The sequence below is a fragment of the Enhydra lutris genome, unplaced genomic scaffold, assembly GCF_002288905.1.
Source record: "Enhydra lutris kenyoni isolate GAN:26980312 unplaced genomic scaffold, ASM228890v2 scaffoldscaffold93, whole genome shotgun sequence".
In the NCBI taxonomy this organism is placed as follows: domain Eukaryota; kingdom Metazoa; phylum Chordata; class Mammalia; order Carnivora; family Mustelidae; genus Enhydra; species Enhydra lutris.
In genome coordinates, this window is record NW_019154177.1 from 4,256,281 (window position 1) to 4,274,661 (window position 18,381).

General features: G+C 41.2%; 1 protein-coding gene across 5 annotated transcripts in view; it reads right to left on the reverse strand.

The window, feature by feature from the left end:
• Nucleotides 1–18,381, reverse strand: part of LOC111138613 (MRS2, magnesium transporter) — a 37,096-nt gene that overhangs the window by 10,647 nt on the left and 8,068 nt on the right. For 4 of the 5 annotated variants that reach the window (XR_002640048.1, XR_002640047.1, XM_022490628.1 and 1 more), the window contains 5 exons: nucleotides 7,111–7,284; nucleotides 5,377–5,507; nucleotides 4,788–4,904; nucleotides 2,909–3,061; nucleotides 2,561–2,678 (listed from right to left, as the gene is read on the reverse strand). Coding sequence is in view for 3 of the 5 variants with exons in the window: in XM_022490628.1 (XP_022346336.1) it covers nucleotides 2,561–2,678; nucleotides 2,909–3,061; nucleotides 4,788–4,904; nucleotides 5,377–5,507; nucleotides 7,111–7,284 (693 nt within the window). In the remaining 2 variants the exon portion in view is untranslated. Of the gene's footprint in view, nucleotides 1–2,560; nucleotides 2,679–2,908; nucleotides 3,062–4,787; nucleotides 4,905–5,376; nucleotides 5,508–7,110; nucleotides 7,285–13,761; nucleotides 13,809–18,381 lie in introns of all 5 variants that reach the window. The other variant, XM_022490627.1, reaches the window with a different exon arrangement.

Genomic DNA, 18,381 nt, shown 5'->3' on the forward strand with positions numbered 1-18,381 from the left:
TTCAAGGGTTGGTTTATGTTGCACAAGATGTTTTGGTTGCTTCTGAACTTTCTAGTAACTACGTGTGGGCCTAAAAGCCTCCCAACGGATGCCTAACACACTTAAATGCAAACCATCATAGGCTCTACAAATTCAACACCATCTCCCATTCGTTTGCTCTGACCTTTCCCACCTGTCTCTGCCAGGCTCACCCTCTCCTGCCCCCACGGCCCTTGCCATTCCTTGAACAAGCGCAGCCTGTTCCCGCTCCGGTAATTCCTTGTGTGCGCGCCTCTGCTGAAAACACTTTCCCTCCGACCGTCCTGCTTTCTAGCATCACCTCCTCGGGACATTCTTGAGCACCCAGCTTTAAAATGCTCCTTAGCGTACCTCCTGGCATCCTTCCACCCGGCTTCCTCTTGATGGCACTTACCACCAAACGTGCTCTGTGTCTGTCTGCCCCTCTCCTTCCTGAAGGCAGACACTCCCTGCCATTTCCCTGGGGCTGAAAGCAGCGCGCACTACAGAGGAGGCACCAAAACCCACGTTTTTAAGATGAAGGAACAAATGTACTGCACTGATTTTTCCTTTCACATCTTATAAAGAACGTGAAAATGACTAACACCGACTGGGCCTTGGAGATCGTCCTTGGAAGCGGTGCATAAGCCGAGATGTAGAGGTAAGCAGAAGTCGGCTGGGCAGGAGAGCTGGGAGCCAAGGACAGCTGTGGCCTGGAGGAAGCTCGAGGGGGAGGAAATACTGATGCGACACCCGTGGCGAGGGCGAGGTGGCTGGCTTCAGCGTGGAGAGCCCTGCGGGCCAAGGAGTCTGGGTCTTTATTTTAAGGGCAAACACCAGTGAATCATTTCACAGAAAAGTGACCACAAGGTTTGCTGCTTTTACAGACCATTTTCCAGAAGCAAAGAGTGGTCCTGATCAGAGATGACATGGGTTCAACCAGGATGGCAGCCAAAGAGACAGAGAACAGATCTTTTAAATGAATGAGGACACAATGGAATACTATTCGGTCATCAAAAATGAAATCTTGCCACATTCAATGCCATGGATGGAGCTAAAGGGCATTATGCTAAGAGAAATAAGTCAGTCAGAGAAAGACAAATAACCTATGATTTCACTCATATGTGGGATTTAACAAACCAAACAGAGGATCAAGGGGAGGGGAAGGAAAGACAAAATAAGAATCAGAGAGGGAGGCAAACCATAAGAGATTCTTAATCATAGGAAACAAACTGAGGGCTGCTGGAGGGGAGGTGAGGGGAGGGCACCTGAGGTAATGAGCACTGGGTGTTATATAAGACTGAGGAATCACTGACCTCTACCTCAAACTAATATGCTATATATTAATTAATTGAATTTAAGTAAAATAAAATTAAAAAAAAAAAAGATTAATGAGGACATAGAGTCCAAGTGTGCTGAATGCAGTGTAGTGTGCAGATTATTTTCTAGAAATCCTACAGCAAGATACTTTCTGAAAGACCACACTGCAATGATAGGAAGAGCTCTGGCACCTTAGTGTTCTATTAATATGAAAAGGCAGCAGAGTGGAGAGTGCAAGTCTTGGGCTCAGATCACAACCGTGATTTTCTAGCACTGTGCCCCTGGGCAAATCACTTCAATTTCCTGAGTCTGTCTTCTCATCTATAAAGTAGGGATAACACGTCCATCTTCATAGTTGTGACCTCACCAAATAAAGCAAGTGAACTACCAATGCTGGGAACATGAAAACTAGAAAGGTAGTCTTCTGTTAGCATGGCCTCACTGTGATCCTGCTTACCGCCACAGCATGGCACGATCCTGAGGAGGCACCGCCTCACCCTGTGATCCTGCATCATCACAGCCTCATGGTGTGATCCTGCGGGAGCACCACCTCGTCCTGTGATCCTGCATCACCAGAGCCTCACAGCACAATCCTGCGGGAGCACCACCTCATCCTGTGATCCCACATCACCACAGCCTCACAGCACGATCCTGGGGGAGCACAACCTCTAACTGTGATCCCACATCACCAGAGCCTCATGGCGCAATCTTGCAGAAGCATCACTTCATCCTATGATCCCGCGTCACCAGAGCCTCACGGCACGATCCAGCGGGAGCACCACCTCATCCTGTGATCCCACATCACCAGAGCCTCACGGCGCGGTCCTGGAAGAGCAGTCTCTTTGATGGTGTGATCCTCCAAAGAGCATTCCTTCACAGTGTAATGCTGTTTTGTCAAACTTTTTCTATGTGTGGTTCCATTTTTTGAGAAACATGAGGTAACCATGGCTATCATTATATTTGTGTTACAACAGGGTCTAAAAATACTGCCTGAATTTTGAATGAATTAGAGTAAACATTTTAATTCACTAGGGATGTATATATGTTAAGACTCTTTTTTAAAATCCTTTTTTTTTTTTTTAAGATTTTATTTTGAAGCAACTCTACTCCCAATGTGAGGCTCGAACCCACAGCCCCAAGATCGAGAGCTGACTGAGCTAGCCAGGTGCCCCTTAAAAACCATTTTAAAAAATGATCCTCAAAACAAAAAATAATCCCTAGATCGCTGAAATAATAGTCTCACCTCTTCAAGGGAAGATTCCAAATTCATTCCAAAAGCAACTCCCATTAGTCCAAAGAGAGAAAGAGAGAAGGTTCCCATGGTCAACTGTAGGTTCAACCTCATCATCACATTACGGTGGCTGGAGAGGAGAACAGCTTACATCAGAAGGGCCCACTAACTACACATAGTAAATTCATGAAATCATTTATTAAAACCACATAAATTAAATCTACACCTTTAGAAAAGGACATCTTTCTATGTAGTATTTATACATGATAATGATGGTATAACTCCTCCCAAAATGACAGTTTTCTTAAAACATTCATCACTTTAGAATTCCTTTGGTTGTTCTACAGGATGCTTTCTCACCTGTCCAGATTGATGAATATGATACTTTGAGAATCATCGATCAATACCCTGAGTTCCCGTGTTGCATTGGAGAGATCCTCGGCTAACCGGTAGTAGTTTTCCAAAAGCAACTCCATCTCTTCTGCATGGTCGATTCCAGCACTGCTCTTTTCACTTCAGTTAAGAGTTAACATAATTAGCACACCCCAACACAGGCATCACCCATTTGGTACCAAACACTGTCTAAATCCGTACAGAATACTCAACTATGAACAAAAAAGTGGCCTCGGTTTTTTCTTACTGTGACTGAGCTCAATCAGTGAGTAGCTTAACCAAGTGATCCTGAACACTATGAAGAGTAAGCGGGGGTGCGGGTTCCAGCCCGCAGGCCTGGGCTCACTGCACTCGATCCCAGGTCAAGGGATTCTCATGCACATATGCACTACCAGACAAAGGAAAATTCTGAATGTGTAAATGCTGATGAATGAGTGCAAATTAGTGAAAATAAGGCAAAACAAACTAAAAACAAAACAAAAAGCTTTTCCTTTCCAAGGCAGATACATAATGTTATTTTCATATATGAAGAAATATGTCCTTGAGTGATGTTAATAGTCACTTTGTACCCCTTTACTCATCCCCCCACCCCCTACCAAGGAGAGTTAGTGGGACTGAAGTGCTCTGTGAAAGAGTTAGATCATAGAGTACATTAGACACAGATTGGCCTAATAAAGCAAACAAGAGTTACAAATGTGTTCAAGTTTCTGCTACTATATCTGCTATATAATAGCCCTTATAGTCTTAATTTTTCCTTATTAGAATACAGATAACTATTTTCCCAAAATGCTTAAAAAATCTGTACAGGTTGTGGAAACTGTATACATTACAGAGGTGTCTCCATTAATTTCTAATATTTGTCTACAAAGAACAAAAATGAAATATTCTGAGTACTTAAAAAATAAACATTTAACTTGATGTGCATAAGAAGAACAAATAATTTCTAATTCTGTAAGAGATAAAAGTTTTCTAAGATAGGCTTTTTTTTTTTTTTTTTTAAGATTTTATTTATTTATTTGACAGACAGAGATTACAAGTAGGCAGAGAGGCAGGCAGAGAGAGGAGGAAGCAGGCTCCCTGCTGAGCAGAGAGCCCAATGCAAGGCTCGATCCCAGGGCCCTGGGATCATGACCTGAGCTGAAGGCAAAGGCTTTAACCCACTGAGCCACCCAGGCGTCTCAAGATAGGCCTTTTTTAAAAAAAGATTATTTATTTATTTATTTGACAGAGAGAGAGAGAGAGAGAGAGGGAGAGAGAGAGAGAGATCACAAGTAGGCAGAGAGGCAGGCAGAGCGGGGTGGGGGGCGGGGAAGCAGGCTCCCTGCTGAGCAGAGAGCCCGATGGGGGGGTTCGATCCCAGGACCCTGAGATCATGACCTGAGCCGAAGGCAGAGGCTTTAACCCACTGAGCCACCCAGGCGCCCCTAAGATAAGCCTTTTCTATATCAGATCAAAGTTACAGAATATATGCCAGTGTCCTATCTTCCTCCACCCCTCTTTCCCTGCCCCCATGTGAGTCTCTTTCCCGCTCTCCCACCGCACTCCCCAGGCTAAGTTATTCGGGTAGATGTGTCAGCCACTTTGGGGGTCAGGCCCTTGAAGATAAAGGTAATGGTGTTGTTTGTATTCATCACAGCCCAGCGCAGTGCTATGTACACAGCAGACATTCAGTATATCCTCATTACACTAAACATGCATATGGGCAAATAGTGAAACAACTGAGGATAAAAAGTGCCTGTATTCTCTACTCTGGAGAAAACGTTACGTTCTCTAAGAAGAACCATCCTGAAGAAGACAGAAGACTGATCCTAACAAGACCAGTGACAAAGCAGGACTCCAGACTTACAAGACTTGTGGGTCACTCCACTTCGTGAGACAGAGCTCCTCCAACAACTCCTCTTCATCCAAGATCTCCAACATGGATTCTTTGAAAATTTTAATATCTGTTTCTAACTCCGACAAACTATAAGCGTAGTTGTATAGAAATGATCAATAACATTAACTTATAAACACTTTTCCTATTAAAAAACGTAACTTTTTAAAGTATCTTATCAAGTAGACCCACTTATACATTAATGGTAAACACTGACTTGTAAAAGAAATTTTTGATATTCACCATGCACTTCAAGAATCAATTTCCATCCAGAAATAAATTAAAGACCCTGATACAACATTTCATGCAAAAACAGCTTTTCCATAATCATTAGTCTATGTGCCCTTGTTAGCTCAACTTCTCACCTAGGCTACCTTCCGACTTCAAGGCACAGAGAGAAAACCATTACCATTAGCAAAACTAGTTGGTATTTTTAAAACAGGGAATAATCACACTGATTTTGTATCTGAATTAATGCTATACATTTTCTATTAGGACTACTAAAAGAAAAGCTTAAGATATTTTTGTCTATCTCCCAAATTGGTAGATCTCCCATATTTACCTTTTGCCATTTTGTAGTAAGATGTGCAATTTGCTTCTGTCTACAGAAGAATGTTTGGGATCCACTAAAGCTTCCAATGTCTCAAGGATCAGTGGCTGCAAAATGCTAAGTTTCCCCTGAAGAGTGCTGATCTAGATAACAACATGACCTTTCATAAGAATCAAAACAATCTTTTTAGAATACTCAGGATCAGTGAATCCTCTGATTAGACACAGAAATCTGTAATAGCTAGGCAGGCTGGTAATGCTTCAGAACATGGTCACTGCTGGAATGCCTATTTCAGATGATTCATAAACTAGATCCACCAGGTTAAAAGATAACCATGCACGTTACCAGGCTTCCATTTGGTTGACAGGGAATTAACTCTCCTAAGAGTCTTCCCCACAAACATTTATTATGAAAGGAATGCAAGGCTGATTAAAACCTGCCATTTCATGGTTAAAACACATACTTTACATTTGGTAAACAATACCCACATTCTTCGTAAACAGAACACAGTTCAAAATTCCTATGAAAAAGATTCTTCCAAAACCCAAAACATAACTTGGGACTTGAAAAATAAACCAGTGTCAAGTCAAAACTATACTACTTATTGTTCAGGCATTCAGCAGGACAGCACTGATACAGGCTATACCCGTTGTTAAAATATTGAAATATTCCCGTACCAGCTGGCAAACAGCATTAACAGAATTAAGCAGTTAATTAGTAAAACAACGAACGGCACAGAAGCCAGCACGCACTATTCATCTCAGCCTGAGCTCCTGAGCGCTTAGCCCACGCAGCCTGCCACTCACCACTGGCTGCACCTTCCCTCCTTTCCCTCCCCTGCATTTCCCCTGTTTAGTAACTGGGCTCCGACTGGTCACCATCTCCTGGGCTGGTACTAGCCAGTGCTTCTGCCTCACGAACCCGAGTGAGTGGGGGATGTAGCCATTTCCTACTCCCTCGGTACAGCAGGGGAGACAGAAGAGAAGGGTCCGGGTCCATCCAGTCCTCACCCACTGCAGGTCCTCTTCACCTGCTTCCCTCCCTCCCTCCACTTGGTGCGCTCAGCCGGCTCCTGAACAGCACTGCACTGACCACTGGGGGGTAAGAAAAGATAATGAACCATTTTGTGGGGCCAGGAGGGCAGTGACCATTGTTGTTCAGGACCTGATAGGGTCCCTAGACACCCAGGAATGATCTACATAATAGGGGAATCATTGGAAGAATTATCCCTGGTTCCTATGTCAAAGTAGGTCTCCAACAGTGGCATCATGTAGCTGCCTCCAAGGACTGTACCCACAAATCAGAGTGACGGGGAAAGTATGAGAATGATCTGAGCTATGTTCACCGTATGTATGCAGTTTTACAATATTCACTTTTGTTACAGAATAATAGAGAATATTTAAAACTTTTTTGATATGATGTTAAGTATTTTGAATTATCACCCCTCAAATACAATTATCAAAACTATACAAAGGACAGCCAACTTAAAATGTGCTTAACTGAATGTCATAATAAGACTCTCAAAGAGACTCTATAAACTGTCCCTAGAGACCTCAGATCTATTTGATTGGATCGTATAGCTTAAGAATTAAGTACGTTCTTCACACAGGACCCTCAGAGACACTTTTGTTGGGAGGTAGGGTACGGTTAGGGATGGTGTCATTGAAACAATGCCAACTTGTCTTCCTACTCAACAGCATTTTAAAACAAGAAAACATTCAAGAAGCAAAATAAAAATAGGCTTACCCAATATTGTAGGAGTGCTTCTATAGCCCTAAACTCAAAAGGTAAAGGGTATGTGACAAGTTGTCCTTCTCCAGCCAACTGAGAAGGGAGTTCCCGGAAAAGCCATTGCTCCAAATTTAAATTACGATAATCTAGTATCAGAAGACACTCTGGAGTTATCACAGCTTTCAAGTACTGTAAAAAAAAAAAAATTATACATAGGTATATACATGCACACATACATGCATATAAGCAAGCTGTATAGCTATGGGAAAAGAATAACATTCATAAAATAGGGTTGAATACTGCTTTAATTCTGGATTAACCCTAAACCAAATCACTATTAAAAGAAAAAAGAGGGGCACCTGGGTGGCTCAGTAGCTTAAAGCCTCTGTCTTCCGCTCAGGTCATATCCCAGGGTCCTGGGATCAAGCCCCGCATCGGGCTCTCTGCTCAGTGGGGAGCCTGCTTCCTCCTCTCTCTCTCTCTCTGCCTACTTGTGATCTCTGTCTGTCAAATAAATAAAATCTTTAAAAAAAAAGAAAGAAAAAGAAAAAAAGATATTCTTTAAAGAAAGGAAGCCTAAAATATATGTACGTCTACCTCACTCTCAACACAACTGGAATTAAGCTACATATCAAGACTTCCAGGATATCAAGAGATATCCAGGATAATCAGGAGAATAACAGGGAACAAAGAAAATTAGACAAAGTATTCCTTTTTTTAAAATATTTTATTTATTTATTTATTAGAAAGCACAAGTAGGCAGAGCAGCAGGCAGAGGGAGAAGGAGAAGCAGGCTCTTCGCTGATTGGGCAGCCCAATGCGGGGCTCAATCCCAGGACCCTGGGATCATGATCTGAGCTGAAGGCAGCTGCTTAACTGACTGAGCCACCCAGGCGCCCCAAGATAAGGTATTCTTAAGCCCTATATTTGGTAGACTTTTAGAAAAGATTTAGTTTAATCATGACTACTTTGGCTGAAATGTAAAAGTTGCCTTTTTAAACTGTCACCAAAACATATTAAGCTAATCTGAAATTATAAAGACAAAACATAGCCTTAGTACTCTAATTTAGGGAGCAAGAAATTAGAAATTTATACTAAAGAGTGGCATCATTTAAGTTAGAAGAGTAGCCTGTGGCCACTGTATTAGTAATATAAAATTAGAGATTTTTCACATTTTTCCACAACATATTATGAAAATTTTTAAACATAAAAGTTGAAAAATTACCCAGTGAACACCTATAAACATATCATTAAGACTGTACAAATAACATTCCTCTAAATTTGCTTTATCACACACTTCTCCCTTCATCAAAGAGATAATTTTTAAAAAAATGATGAGGGGAAATAAAAAAAAAATTTAATTCCAATATACTTAACAGAGTGTTGTGTTAGTTTCAGGGGTACAATACAGTGATTCAACACTTCATACATCACTCGGTGCTCATCACAAGTGCCCCCCTTCATCCCCATCGCCTGTTTCCCTTGTCCTGCACCCACCTCTTCTCTGGTAATCATCTGTCTGTTCTCTAGAATGAAGAGTTTGTTTCTCCCTGTGCTCTCGTCTAGGATTTTTATGGTTTCAGGTCTCACATTTAGGTCTTAATCCATTTTAAGTTTATTTTTGTGTATGGTGTAAAAAAGTGGCCCAGTTTCATTCTTTGAGATGAGGCTGTCCAGTTTTCCCAGCACCGTTTATTGAAGAGACTGCCTTTTTCCCATTGCATATTCTTGCCTGTTGTCAAAGATTAACTGACCATATAAACATGGGTTTGTTTCTGGGTTTTCTAGTCTATTCCTGATCTATATGTCTATTTTTGTACAATTACCAGACTGTTTTGACTACTACAGCTTTGCAATAGATCTTAAAATCTGGGATTGTGATGCCACCAGCTTTGTTCTTTTCTAAGACTGCTTTGGCTATTTGGGGTCTTTTGTGGTTCCATACAACTTTTAGGATATTGTTCTAGTTTTGTGAAAAATGCTGTTGGTGGGAGGAAAAGATGGTGGTGGAATAGGACACTAGGCTTGCCTCCTCCCACCAATACAACTTAGGTAACTATGAGACCATCCTAAATACCCCAGAAATTAATCTGATGACTGGCAGATCAAACTCCACAACTAAAGGTAGAAGCGAGACCACAAAAAAGAAGACAGGAAGTATGGAGACGCAATTTGTGCCCGCTGTGGTGGGGAGGGAGCCGTGGTTGCGGGGAAAGACAAGAGGCAAACTAGCACGAGAGCGCATGGGGAAAACAAATCCCCACAGCGATTGGTTTGAAAAGGAGGAAAGCCTGAATTTTGTGAGTTAAAGCCTGGGGCTTTTTAAAGGTCAGCATGCTTGGAGCATAGAGGACACTAGGGCAGCTCCTGGAGAAGAGGCAGGGCAAACAGCAATCTGAAGAGCACCTGGGGCACACAGTGGGGAAATGTTAGCTGTTCATCTTGGCAAGTGCCGCAGAGAGGCAGCATTCATGGAGAGACCACTCAAGGGCCAAAGGAACAGACAGACACCATTTCTCTCCCCTGCCCCTCAGCATCAGCACTGAGCTGCCTGCAGAAACCAGCCTAGCAGCAACCCTCATTACCTAACTGTTTACACCAAGTCTCACCACCCCACACGCTGGAGGAACGGTCATCTCAGTCCTGCCTTTCTCACTCCCAGCACAGCAGGCTCCCTACCTCAGAAGACCAACCCAAACCCCTGCTCATCCCGCATTTCCCGACCCAGGAGTTTTACAAGGCCCTGGTTTCCATGGCAGTGGCAAGAGCTCTCATTTCACAAGCAGACCAGAGCATACCTAGTTAAAATGTGCCACATTCAGGCCAGAGACTAAACACTGTCCACAACAGGCAAAGAAAGCCTCTCCAGATGACTGGCCTGAAGGATAAAGTGGCCAGGACACAACAGCAGAGCTCTGCCAGCACACACTGGAGATACATGCAGAAGTGCCTCGCTCTGGGAAACAGGGGACACTATATTTCAGGGCACTATAGGACCTCTTTTTCATAAGGCCATTATCTTTAAGAGCAGGAGACATAAAGGACTTTGCTAACACGCAGAGATAGGCACAGAGACTTAGACAAAATGAGAAGTCAGAGGAATTTATCCCAAATGGAAGAACAGGACAATGCCACAGCCAGAGATCTAAGCAAAACAGATAGAAGTAATATGCCTGATGTAAATTTAAAATGATGATCATAAGGATACTCAATGAACTTGAGAAAAGAGTAGAGAATATCAATGAGATCCTTAATGAGATGAAGAATAATAAAGAGATAAAGGGACCAATAAATGAAATGAGAAACATTTCACTTGATGGAATGAAGAGAAGGCTGGAAGAAGCAGAGGAATGAGTTAATGACCTAAAAAACAGACTAATGTAATCAAGCTGAACAAAAAAGAGGAAAAAGAATTATGCAACAGAAGAACACTTATGGAACTCAGTGACTATCAAATGTAATAACATTCACCTTGTAGGAGTCCCAGAAGGCAGAGAAAAGAGAGTAGAGAATTTACTTGCCGAAGTAATAGCTGAAAACTTTCCTAATCGGGGAACGAAACAGATACCCAGATTCAGGATACAGAGAACTCCCAACAAAATCAACAAAGGCACAACCACACCAAGACATATTGTAATTAAAATGGCAAAATATAGTGATAAAGAAAAAATATAAAAAGCAGCAAGACAAAGATGATGGTAACATACAAAGGAAACCCCATAAAGTTATCAGATTTTTCAGCAGAAACTTTCCAAGACAAAGGGGTGGCATGATATATTATTCAAAGTTCTAGATGGGAAAACCTGAAGTCAAAAATACTTTATCCAGAAATGCTATCATTCAGAATAGGAGAGCAAGAGTTTCCCAGAGAAACAAAAATTAAAGGAGTTCATGACAACTAAACCAGCCCTGTAAAAAATATTAAAGGGGAATCTCTGAGTGCAAAAGGAAAGACTAAAAATGACAGTATAAAGTTTAGAAACACAAAAGCAGTAAAAATGAATATATCTGTAAAAAAAAAAATCAGTCAAGGAACTCACAAATTGAAAGGATGAAAAATATGATCCCATATACCTAGAACAAGGTGGGAGGGGCAGGGAGAGTGGTTCCAAACTTAAATGACTATCAACTTCATAAAGACTGCAATAGGTATAAGATGTTCTATACAAACATAATGATGACCACAAATCAAAACCAATTATAGATATGTAAAAAAAATAGAGGACTCCAAGTATATCACTAAAGACACCCAGCAAACTATGAAAAAAGACAAGAAAGGATCAGAGAAAATCTTGAGAAACAACCTCAAAACAAGGAATAAAGTGGCATAAATACATTTCTACCAAATTACTTTGAATGTAAGTGGACTAAACATTCTAATAAAAAGACATAGGTTATTAGAAGAGTTTAAAAAAAAAAAAGATCGATCTATCGGCTGCTTACAAGAGACTCATTTTAGACCTAGACACAGATTGAAAGTGAGGGGATGGAGAAGCATCTTTTACGCAAATGGAAAAGAAAGCCAGGGTAGCAATAACTTATATGGGAAAAAACAGACTTTAAAACAAAGACTAGATTCCGAACACCTAAAAATCCAACAGGAGATGGAAGAAAAGAAAAGCAGCAATTCTAGAAACAGAAAATTGACCACTTTCTGAAAGGCAGGACCTGCAGAGAAGTGAATCCAAAGCGACGGGAAGATAGACTGCAGGGGGAGGGGCCGGCTCCCAGCAAGTGGCAAAGCAACGGAGCACAAAATCAGAACTTTAAAAAGTCTGCTCCACTAGAAAGACAACTATCATATGATCTCCCTGATATGAGGAAGTGGAAATGCAATGTGGAGGGCTTGGGGGGCGGGTAGGAAAAGAATAAATGAAACAATATGGGATCGGGAGGGAGACAAACCATAAGAGACTCTTAATCTCGCAGAACAAACTGAGGGTTGCTGGGGGGAGGGGGGTCGGGAGGGGTGGTGGGGTTATGGACGTTGTGGGGGTGTGTGCTGTGGTGAGTGCTGTGAAGTGTGTAAACCTGGCGATTCACAGACCTGTACCCCTGGGGCTGATACATTACATGTTTATAAAAAAATAAAGAAATTAAAAAAAAAAAGTCTGCTCCACTGAGGTACAATGCTCCAGGGGCTAAGCCAGGGTGGAGCCCATGTGGGAACAGTGTGATCTCAGGTCCTGCGGGGCCACAGAAGGATCGGGGGTGCCTGAGTGTCACAGAGCTTACAGGTATTAGAGCAGGGAGGCCAGCTCCAGAGACAGAGCCAAGGAGTGAGCGCTCAACTCGGTACCTTAAACTGTGATCCATGGCACAGTCACACTACTGCTTTGAGCAGGGACCCCAGAAGTGGCAGATCTGGAGACACCCCCTGGAAGAGCAGTGCTGGGTTTGGAGACTCCAGGCAGGGCTGTGTGCCAGAGACAGAGATGCTTGGTCACAGGCTGGGTGAGCTCGGGGTGCGGCCGGAGGCCAGAGAGACAGGAGTGATTAAGCACTTTGCTCTAAGGGTGCACTCAGGAGTGGGGCCCCGAGCTCTCGGCTCCTCCGGGCCGGAGACTGGGAGGCCACCATTTTCATTCCTATACTCGGGAACTCTATGGAAAGCATTCAGGGAACAAAAGCTCCCGAAATTGAACCCGATCAGATTACTTAGTCCCGCCCCTGACAAAGGTGGTGCAATTCTGCCTGGGACAAAGACACTTGAGAATCACTACAACAGGCCCCTCCCCCAGAAGATCAGCAAGAAATCCAGCCAAGACCAAGTTCACTCATCAAGGAGAACAGCGGAATTCCAGAGGAGGAGGAAGCAAAGCATGGAATTTATGGCTTTCTCCCCATGATTCTTTAGTCTTGCAACGTTAATTAATTTTTTAAAATTTTTTAATTCTAATTTTTTTAACTTTTACTCTTTCCTCTTTTAACGTTTTTTAACTAGTTTATCTTAATAATACCTGTCATTAAAAAATATTTTTGAACTTTCATTATTATAGTAATATTTATCCTTCATTGTATCTAAATTTATTTTTTGTAGACACATAGAGTTTTTTCTTCTAAAAAAATTTGGGATACTTTTTTTTTTTAAGATCTTTTTATTTATTTGACAGAGAAAGGGAGATCACTAGTAGGCAGAGGCAGGCAGAGAGACAGGGGTAAGCAGGCTCCCCGCTAAGCAGAGAGGCCAATGCAGGACTCGATCCCAGGACCCTGACATCATGACCTGAGCTGAATGCAGAGGATTAACCCACTGAGCCACTCAGGCACCCCTGGGATACAACTTCTAATAGATCAAAATATACCCTAAACCTAGCACAGGGCTTTGTTCTAGTCTCCAGCCTGAGCAAATTCTCTCCACTTTCTTTTTCTTTCTTTTCCTAACCAACTTAACATCTTTTTTAGAATTTTAAAAAAAGTTTAACCTTTTTTAAAAAGATTTATTTGACAGAGAGAGAGATCACAAGTAGGCAGAGAGGCAGGCAGAGGGAGAGGGAGAAACAGGTTTCCCGCTGAGCAGAGAGCCTGATGAGGGGCTCGATCCCAGGACCCTGGGATCATGACCTGAGCTGAAGGCAGACACTTAACTGGCTGAGCCACCCAGGCACCCCAAGATCAAAAGCTTCTGCACAGCAAAGGAAACAATCATCAAAACCAAAAGACAACTGAGAGAATGGGAGAAGATATTTGCAAACGACGTATCAGATAAAGGGCTAGTATCCAAAATCTATAAAGAATCTTATCAAACTCAACACCCAAAGAACAAATAATCCAATCAAGAAATGGGCAGAGAACATGAACAGACATTTCTGCAAAGAAGACATCCAGATGGCCAACAGACACAGGAAAAATTGCTCCACATCACTCGGCATCAGGGAAATACAAATCAAAACCACAGTGAGATACCACCTCACACTAGTCAGAATGGCTAAAATGAACAGGTCAGGAAACAACAGATGCTGGCAAGGATACAGAGAAAGGGGAACCCTCCTACACTGTTGGTGGGAACGCAAGCTAGTGCAACCACTCTGGAGAACAGAATGGAGGTTCCTCAAAAAGTTGAAAATAGAGCTACCCTATGACCCAGCAATCGCACTACTGGGTATTTACCCTAAAGATACAAACGTAGTGATCTGAAGGGGCACGTGCACCCGAATGTTTATAGCAACAATGTCCTCAATTGTAAAGAACTTAGATGTCCATCAACAGATGAATGGATAAAGAAGATGTGGTGTATAAATACACACACACACACACACACACACACACACACACACAAATGGAATACTATTCAGTCATCAAAAGAAATGAAATCTTGCCATTTGCGATGATGTGGATGGAACTAGAGGGTATTGTGCTTAGCAAAATAAGTCAATCAGAGAAAGACAATTATTGTATGACCTCCCTGGTATGAGGAAGTTGAGAGGCAACATGGGGGGTTGGGGGGTAGGAAAAGAATAAATGAAACAAGATGGGATTGGGAGGGAGACAAACCACAAGAGACTCTTAATCTTAACAAAACAAACTGAGGGTTGCTGGGGAGAGGAGGGTAGAGAGAGGGTGGTTGGGTTATGGACACTGGGGAAGGTATGTGCTATGGTGAGTGCTGTGAAGTGTGTAAACCTGGTGATTCACAGACCTGTACCCCTGGGGCTAATAATACATTGTATGTTAATTAAAAAAAAAAGACTATAATGTGAGACAAAGAAGAACACTATATGATAAGGGACAATCCAACAAGAAGATGTAACAATTTAAATATTTATGCACCCGACATGGGAGCACCCAAATAACAAAACAGTGAATAAAAACATAAAGGAAGTAAATGATACTAATACAATAATAGTAGAGGACTTTAACACTCTACTCACATCAAGGGACAGATCATCGAAACAGAAAATCAACAAGGAAACAATGCCTTCGAGTAACAGATGGGCCAGGTGGATTTAACAGATATATACAGAACATTACATCCTAAAAAAGCAGAATACACGTTCTTTTTGAGTGTGTATGGAACATTCTCCAGAACAGATCATATATTAGACTACAAAACAAGCCTCAACAAATTAAAAAAGACTGAAGTCATGCTGACATCTCTACTGACCACAGTGCTATGAAACTAGAAATCAACCACAAGAAGACATCTGGAAAGAACACTAATATATGCTCATAAACAATGAATGGGTCCACCAGGAAATAAATATAAAAAGGTACATGGAAACAAAGGAAAATGAAAATAGAGGCTCTAAACTTTTGGGATACAGCAAAAGTGGTCCTAAGAAGGAAGTATATAGCAATACAGGTCTTCTTCAAGAAGCAAGAAAAATCTCAACCTAATCTTACACCTAAGGAAACTAGAAAAAGAATAACAAGCAAAGTCTAAAGCCAGCAAAAAAGGAAAATAAAAAAGATTAGAGCAGAAATAAATGATATAAAAACTAAAAACGCAATAGAACAAATTAATGAAAACAAATTAATAGAACAAATTAATGAATAGAACAAATTAATTAATGAAATTAAATGTTTTCTTGGGGGGTGGAATCAGTAAAATAGATAAACCCTTGGCCAGACTCATCAAGGAAAAAAAAGGGAAAGAACCAAAAGTAGTATCAAATGAGAGAGGAGAAATAACAACACCCAAAATACAATTTTAAGAGAATATCAGGAAAAACTATGCCAAACTGCACAACCTAGAAGAAATGTGTAAGTTCCTAGAAACTAATACCCAAACTGAAACAATAAGATATAGAAAATTTGAACAGACTAATTACCAGCAATGAAACTGAATCAGTAATAAAAAAACTCCCAACAAAGTTCAGAACCAGATGGCTTCACAGGCAGAGTCTACCAAATACCTGAAGAAAAATTATTATCCATTCCTCTCAAAGTATTCAAAAAAAAAGAGAAAGGAAAACTTCCAGATTCATTCTGTGAGGCCACTATCATCCTGACACCAAAACCAGATAAAATTACTACACACACACACACACACACACACACACAGAACCAAAGGCCAGTATCTCTTATGAACACAGATGCAAAAATTCTCAGCAAACTACTAGCAAATCAAATTCAATAATACATTAAAAATACATTAAAATAATCATTCGCCACGATCAAGTGGGATTTATTCCTGGGATGTAAAGGTGGTTCAATATTCACAAATCATTCAATGTGATATATCACGTTCACAAGAGAAAGGATAAAAACCCTATGATCTTTTCAATAGATGCAGAAAAAGCACCCGACAGCGTACAACATCCACTCATGATAAAAACCCTCCACCTCTGTGGAGGAAACATACCTCAACATAAAAGGCCAAATATGAAAAGCCCACAGCAAACATCATACTCAAAAAACTACGCTTTTTCCCTAAGATCAGGAACAAGGTAAGATCCAGTCCCACCACCTTTACTCAACACAGTACTAAAGTGCTAGCCACAGCAATCAGACAACAAAAAGGAAAATAAGCGTCCAAATTGGTAAGGAAGAAGTAAAATTTTCACTATTTGAGATGACATGATACTATATATAAAAAAACCTTAAAAACCACCAAAACCTGCTAGAGCTGATACATGAATTCAAAAGTTGCAGAATACAAAACCAGTGTACAGAAATCTCTTGTATTTCTATATACCATTAATTAAGCAGCAGCAAGAGAAATTAAGAAAAACAATCCTGGGGCACCTGGGTGGCTCAGTGGGTTAAACCTCTGCCTTCAGTTCAGGTCATGATCTCAGGGTCCTGGGATCGAGCCCTGCATTGGGCTCTCTGCGGAGCAGAGAGCTGGCTTCCTTCTTTCTCTCTCTCTCTGCCTGCCTCTCTGCCTACTTGTGATCTCTGTCAAATAAATAAATAAAATCTTAAAAAAAGAAAAGAAAAGAAAATCCTATTCACAACTGCACCAAAAACCATTAAGATACCTAGGAATAAACCTAACCAAAGAAGTAAAATACCTGTACTCTGAAAACTACAGAACCTTTATGAAAGAAACTGAAGAAGACACGAAGAAATGTTAAGGCATTCCACGCTCATGGGTTGGGAAGAACAAATACTGTTAAAATCTCTATATTACCCAAAGCAATCTCAGATTTAATGCAATCCCTATCAAAATACCAACTGCATTTTTCCCAGGACTGGAACAAACAATCTTAAAATTTGTATGGAATCACAAAGACCCTGAATAGCCAAAACAATCTGGAAAAAGAAAAACAAAGCTGGGGGCATCACAATTCCAGACTTCAAGCTCTATTACAAAGCTGTAGTCATCAAGACAATATGGCACTGGCACAAAAAACAGACACACTGATCGATGGAAAGGAATAGAGAATCCAGAACTGGACCCACAAGTATCTGGTCAACTAATCTTCGACAAAGCAGGAAAGAATATTCAATGGAAAAAAGACCGTCTCTTCAATAAATGGTTTGGGACAACTGATAGCCTCATCTGAAAAAATGAAATGGACCACTTTCTTACACCATATGCAGAAATAAATTAAAAATAGATTAAAGACCTAAATATGAGACCTGAAACCACAAAAATCCTAGAAGAGAACACAGGCAGTAATTTCTCTGACACTGGCTGTAGTAACATCTTTCTAGACATGTCTCCCGAGGTGAGGAAACAAAAGCAAAAATAAACTACTGGGACTACATAAAAATAAAGCTTCTGCACAGCAAAGGAAATACTCAGCGAAACTAAAAGGTAACCTACAGAATGGAAGAAGATATTGCAAATGATATATCCGATGAAGAGACAGTATCCAAACATATTAAGAACTGCTATAACACCCCAAACTCAAATAATCCAATTAAAAATGGGTGGAAGACATGAATAGACATTTCTCCAAAGAACATATCCAGATGGCCAACAAAGACACATGGAAAGATGCTCATTATCACTTATTATCAGGAAAATGCGAACCAAACTATGATGAGATACCACCTCACACCTCACAGAATGGCTAAAATCAACAAAAAAAACCCCAACAGGTGTTGCCAATGATATGGCGCAAAAGGAACCCTCGTGCACTGTTGGTAGGAATGCAAACTAGCGCAGCCACTGTGGAAAACAGTGTGGTGGTCCCTCAAAAAAGGTAAAAATAGGGTCGCCTGGGTGGCTCAGTGGGTTAAAGCCTCTGCCTTCGGCTCAGGTCATGATCTCAGGGTCCTGGGATCGAGCCCCACATTGGGCTCTCTGCTCAGTGGGGAGCCTGCTTCCCCCCCTCTCTCTGCCTGCTTCTCTGCCTACTTGTGATCTCTGTCAAATGAATAAATAAAATCTTA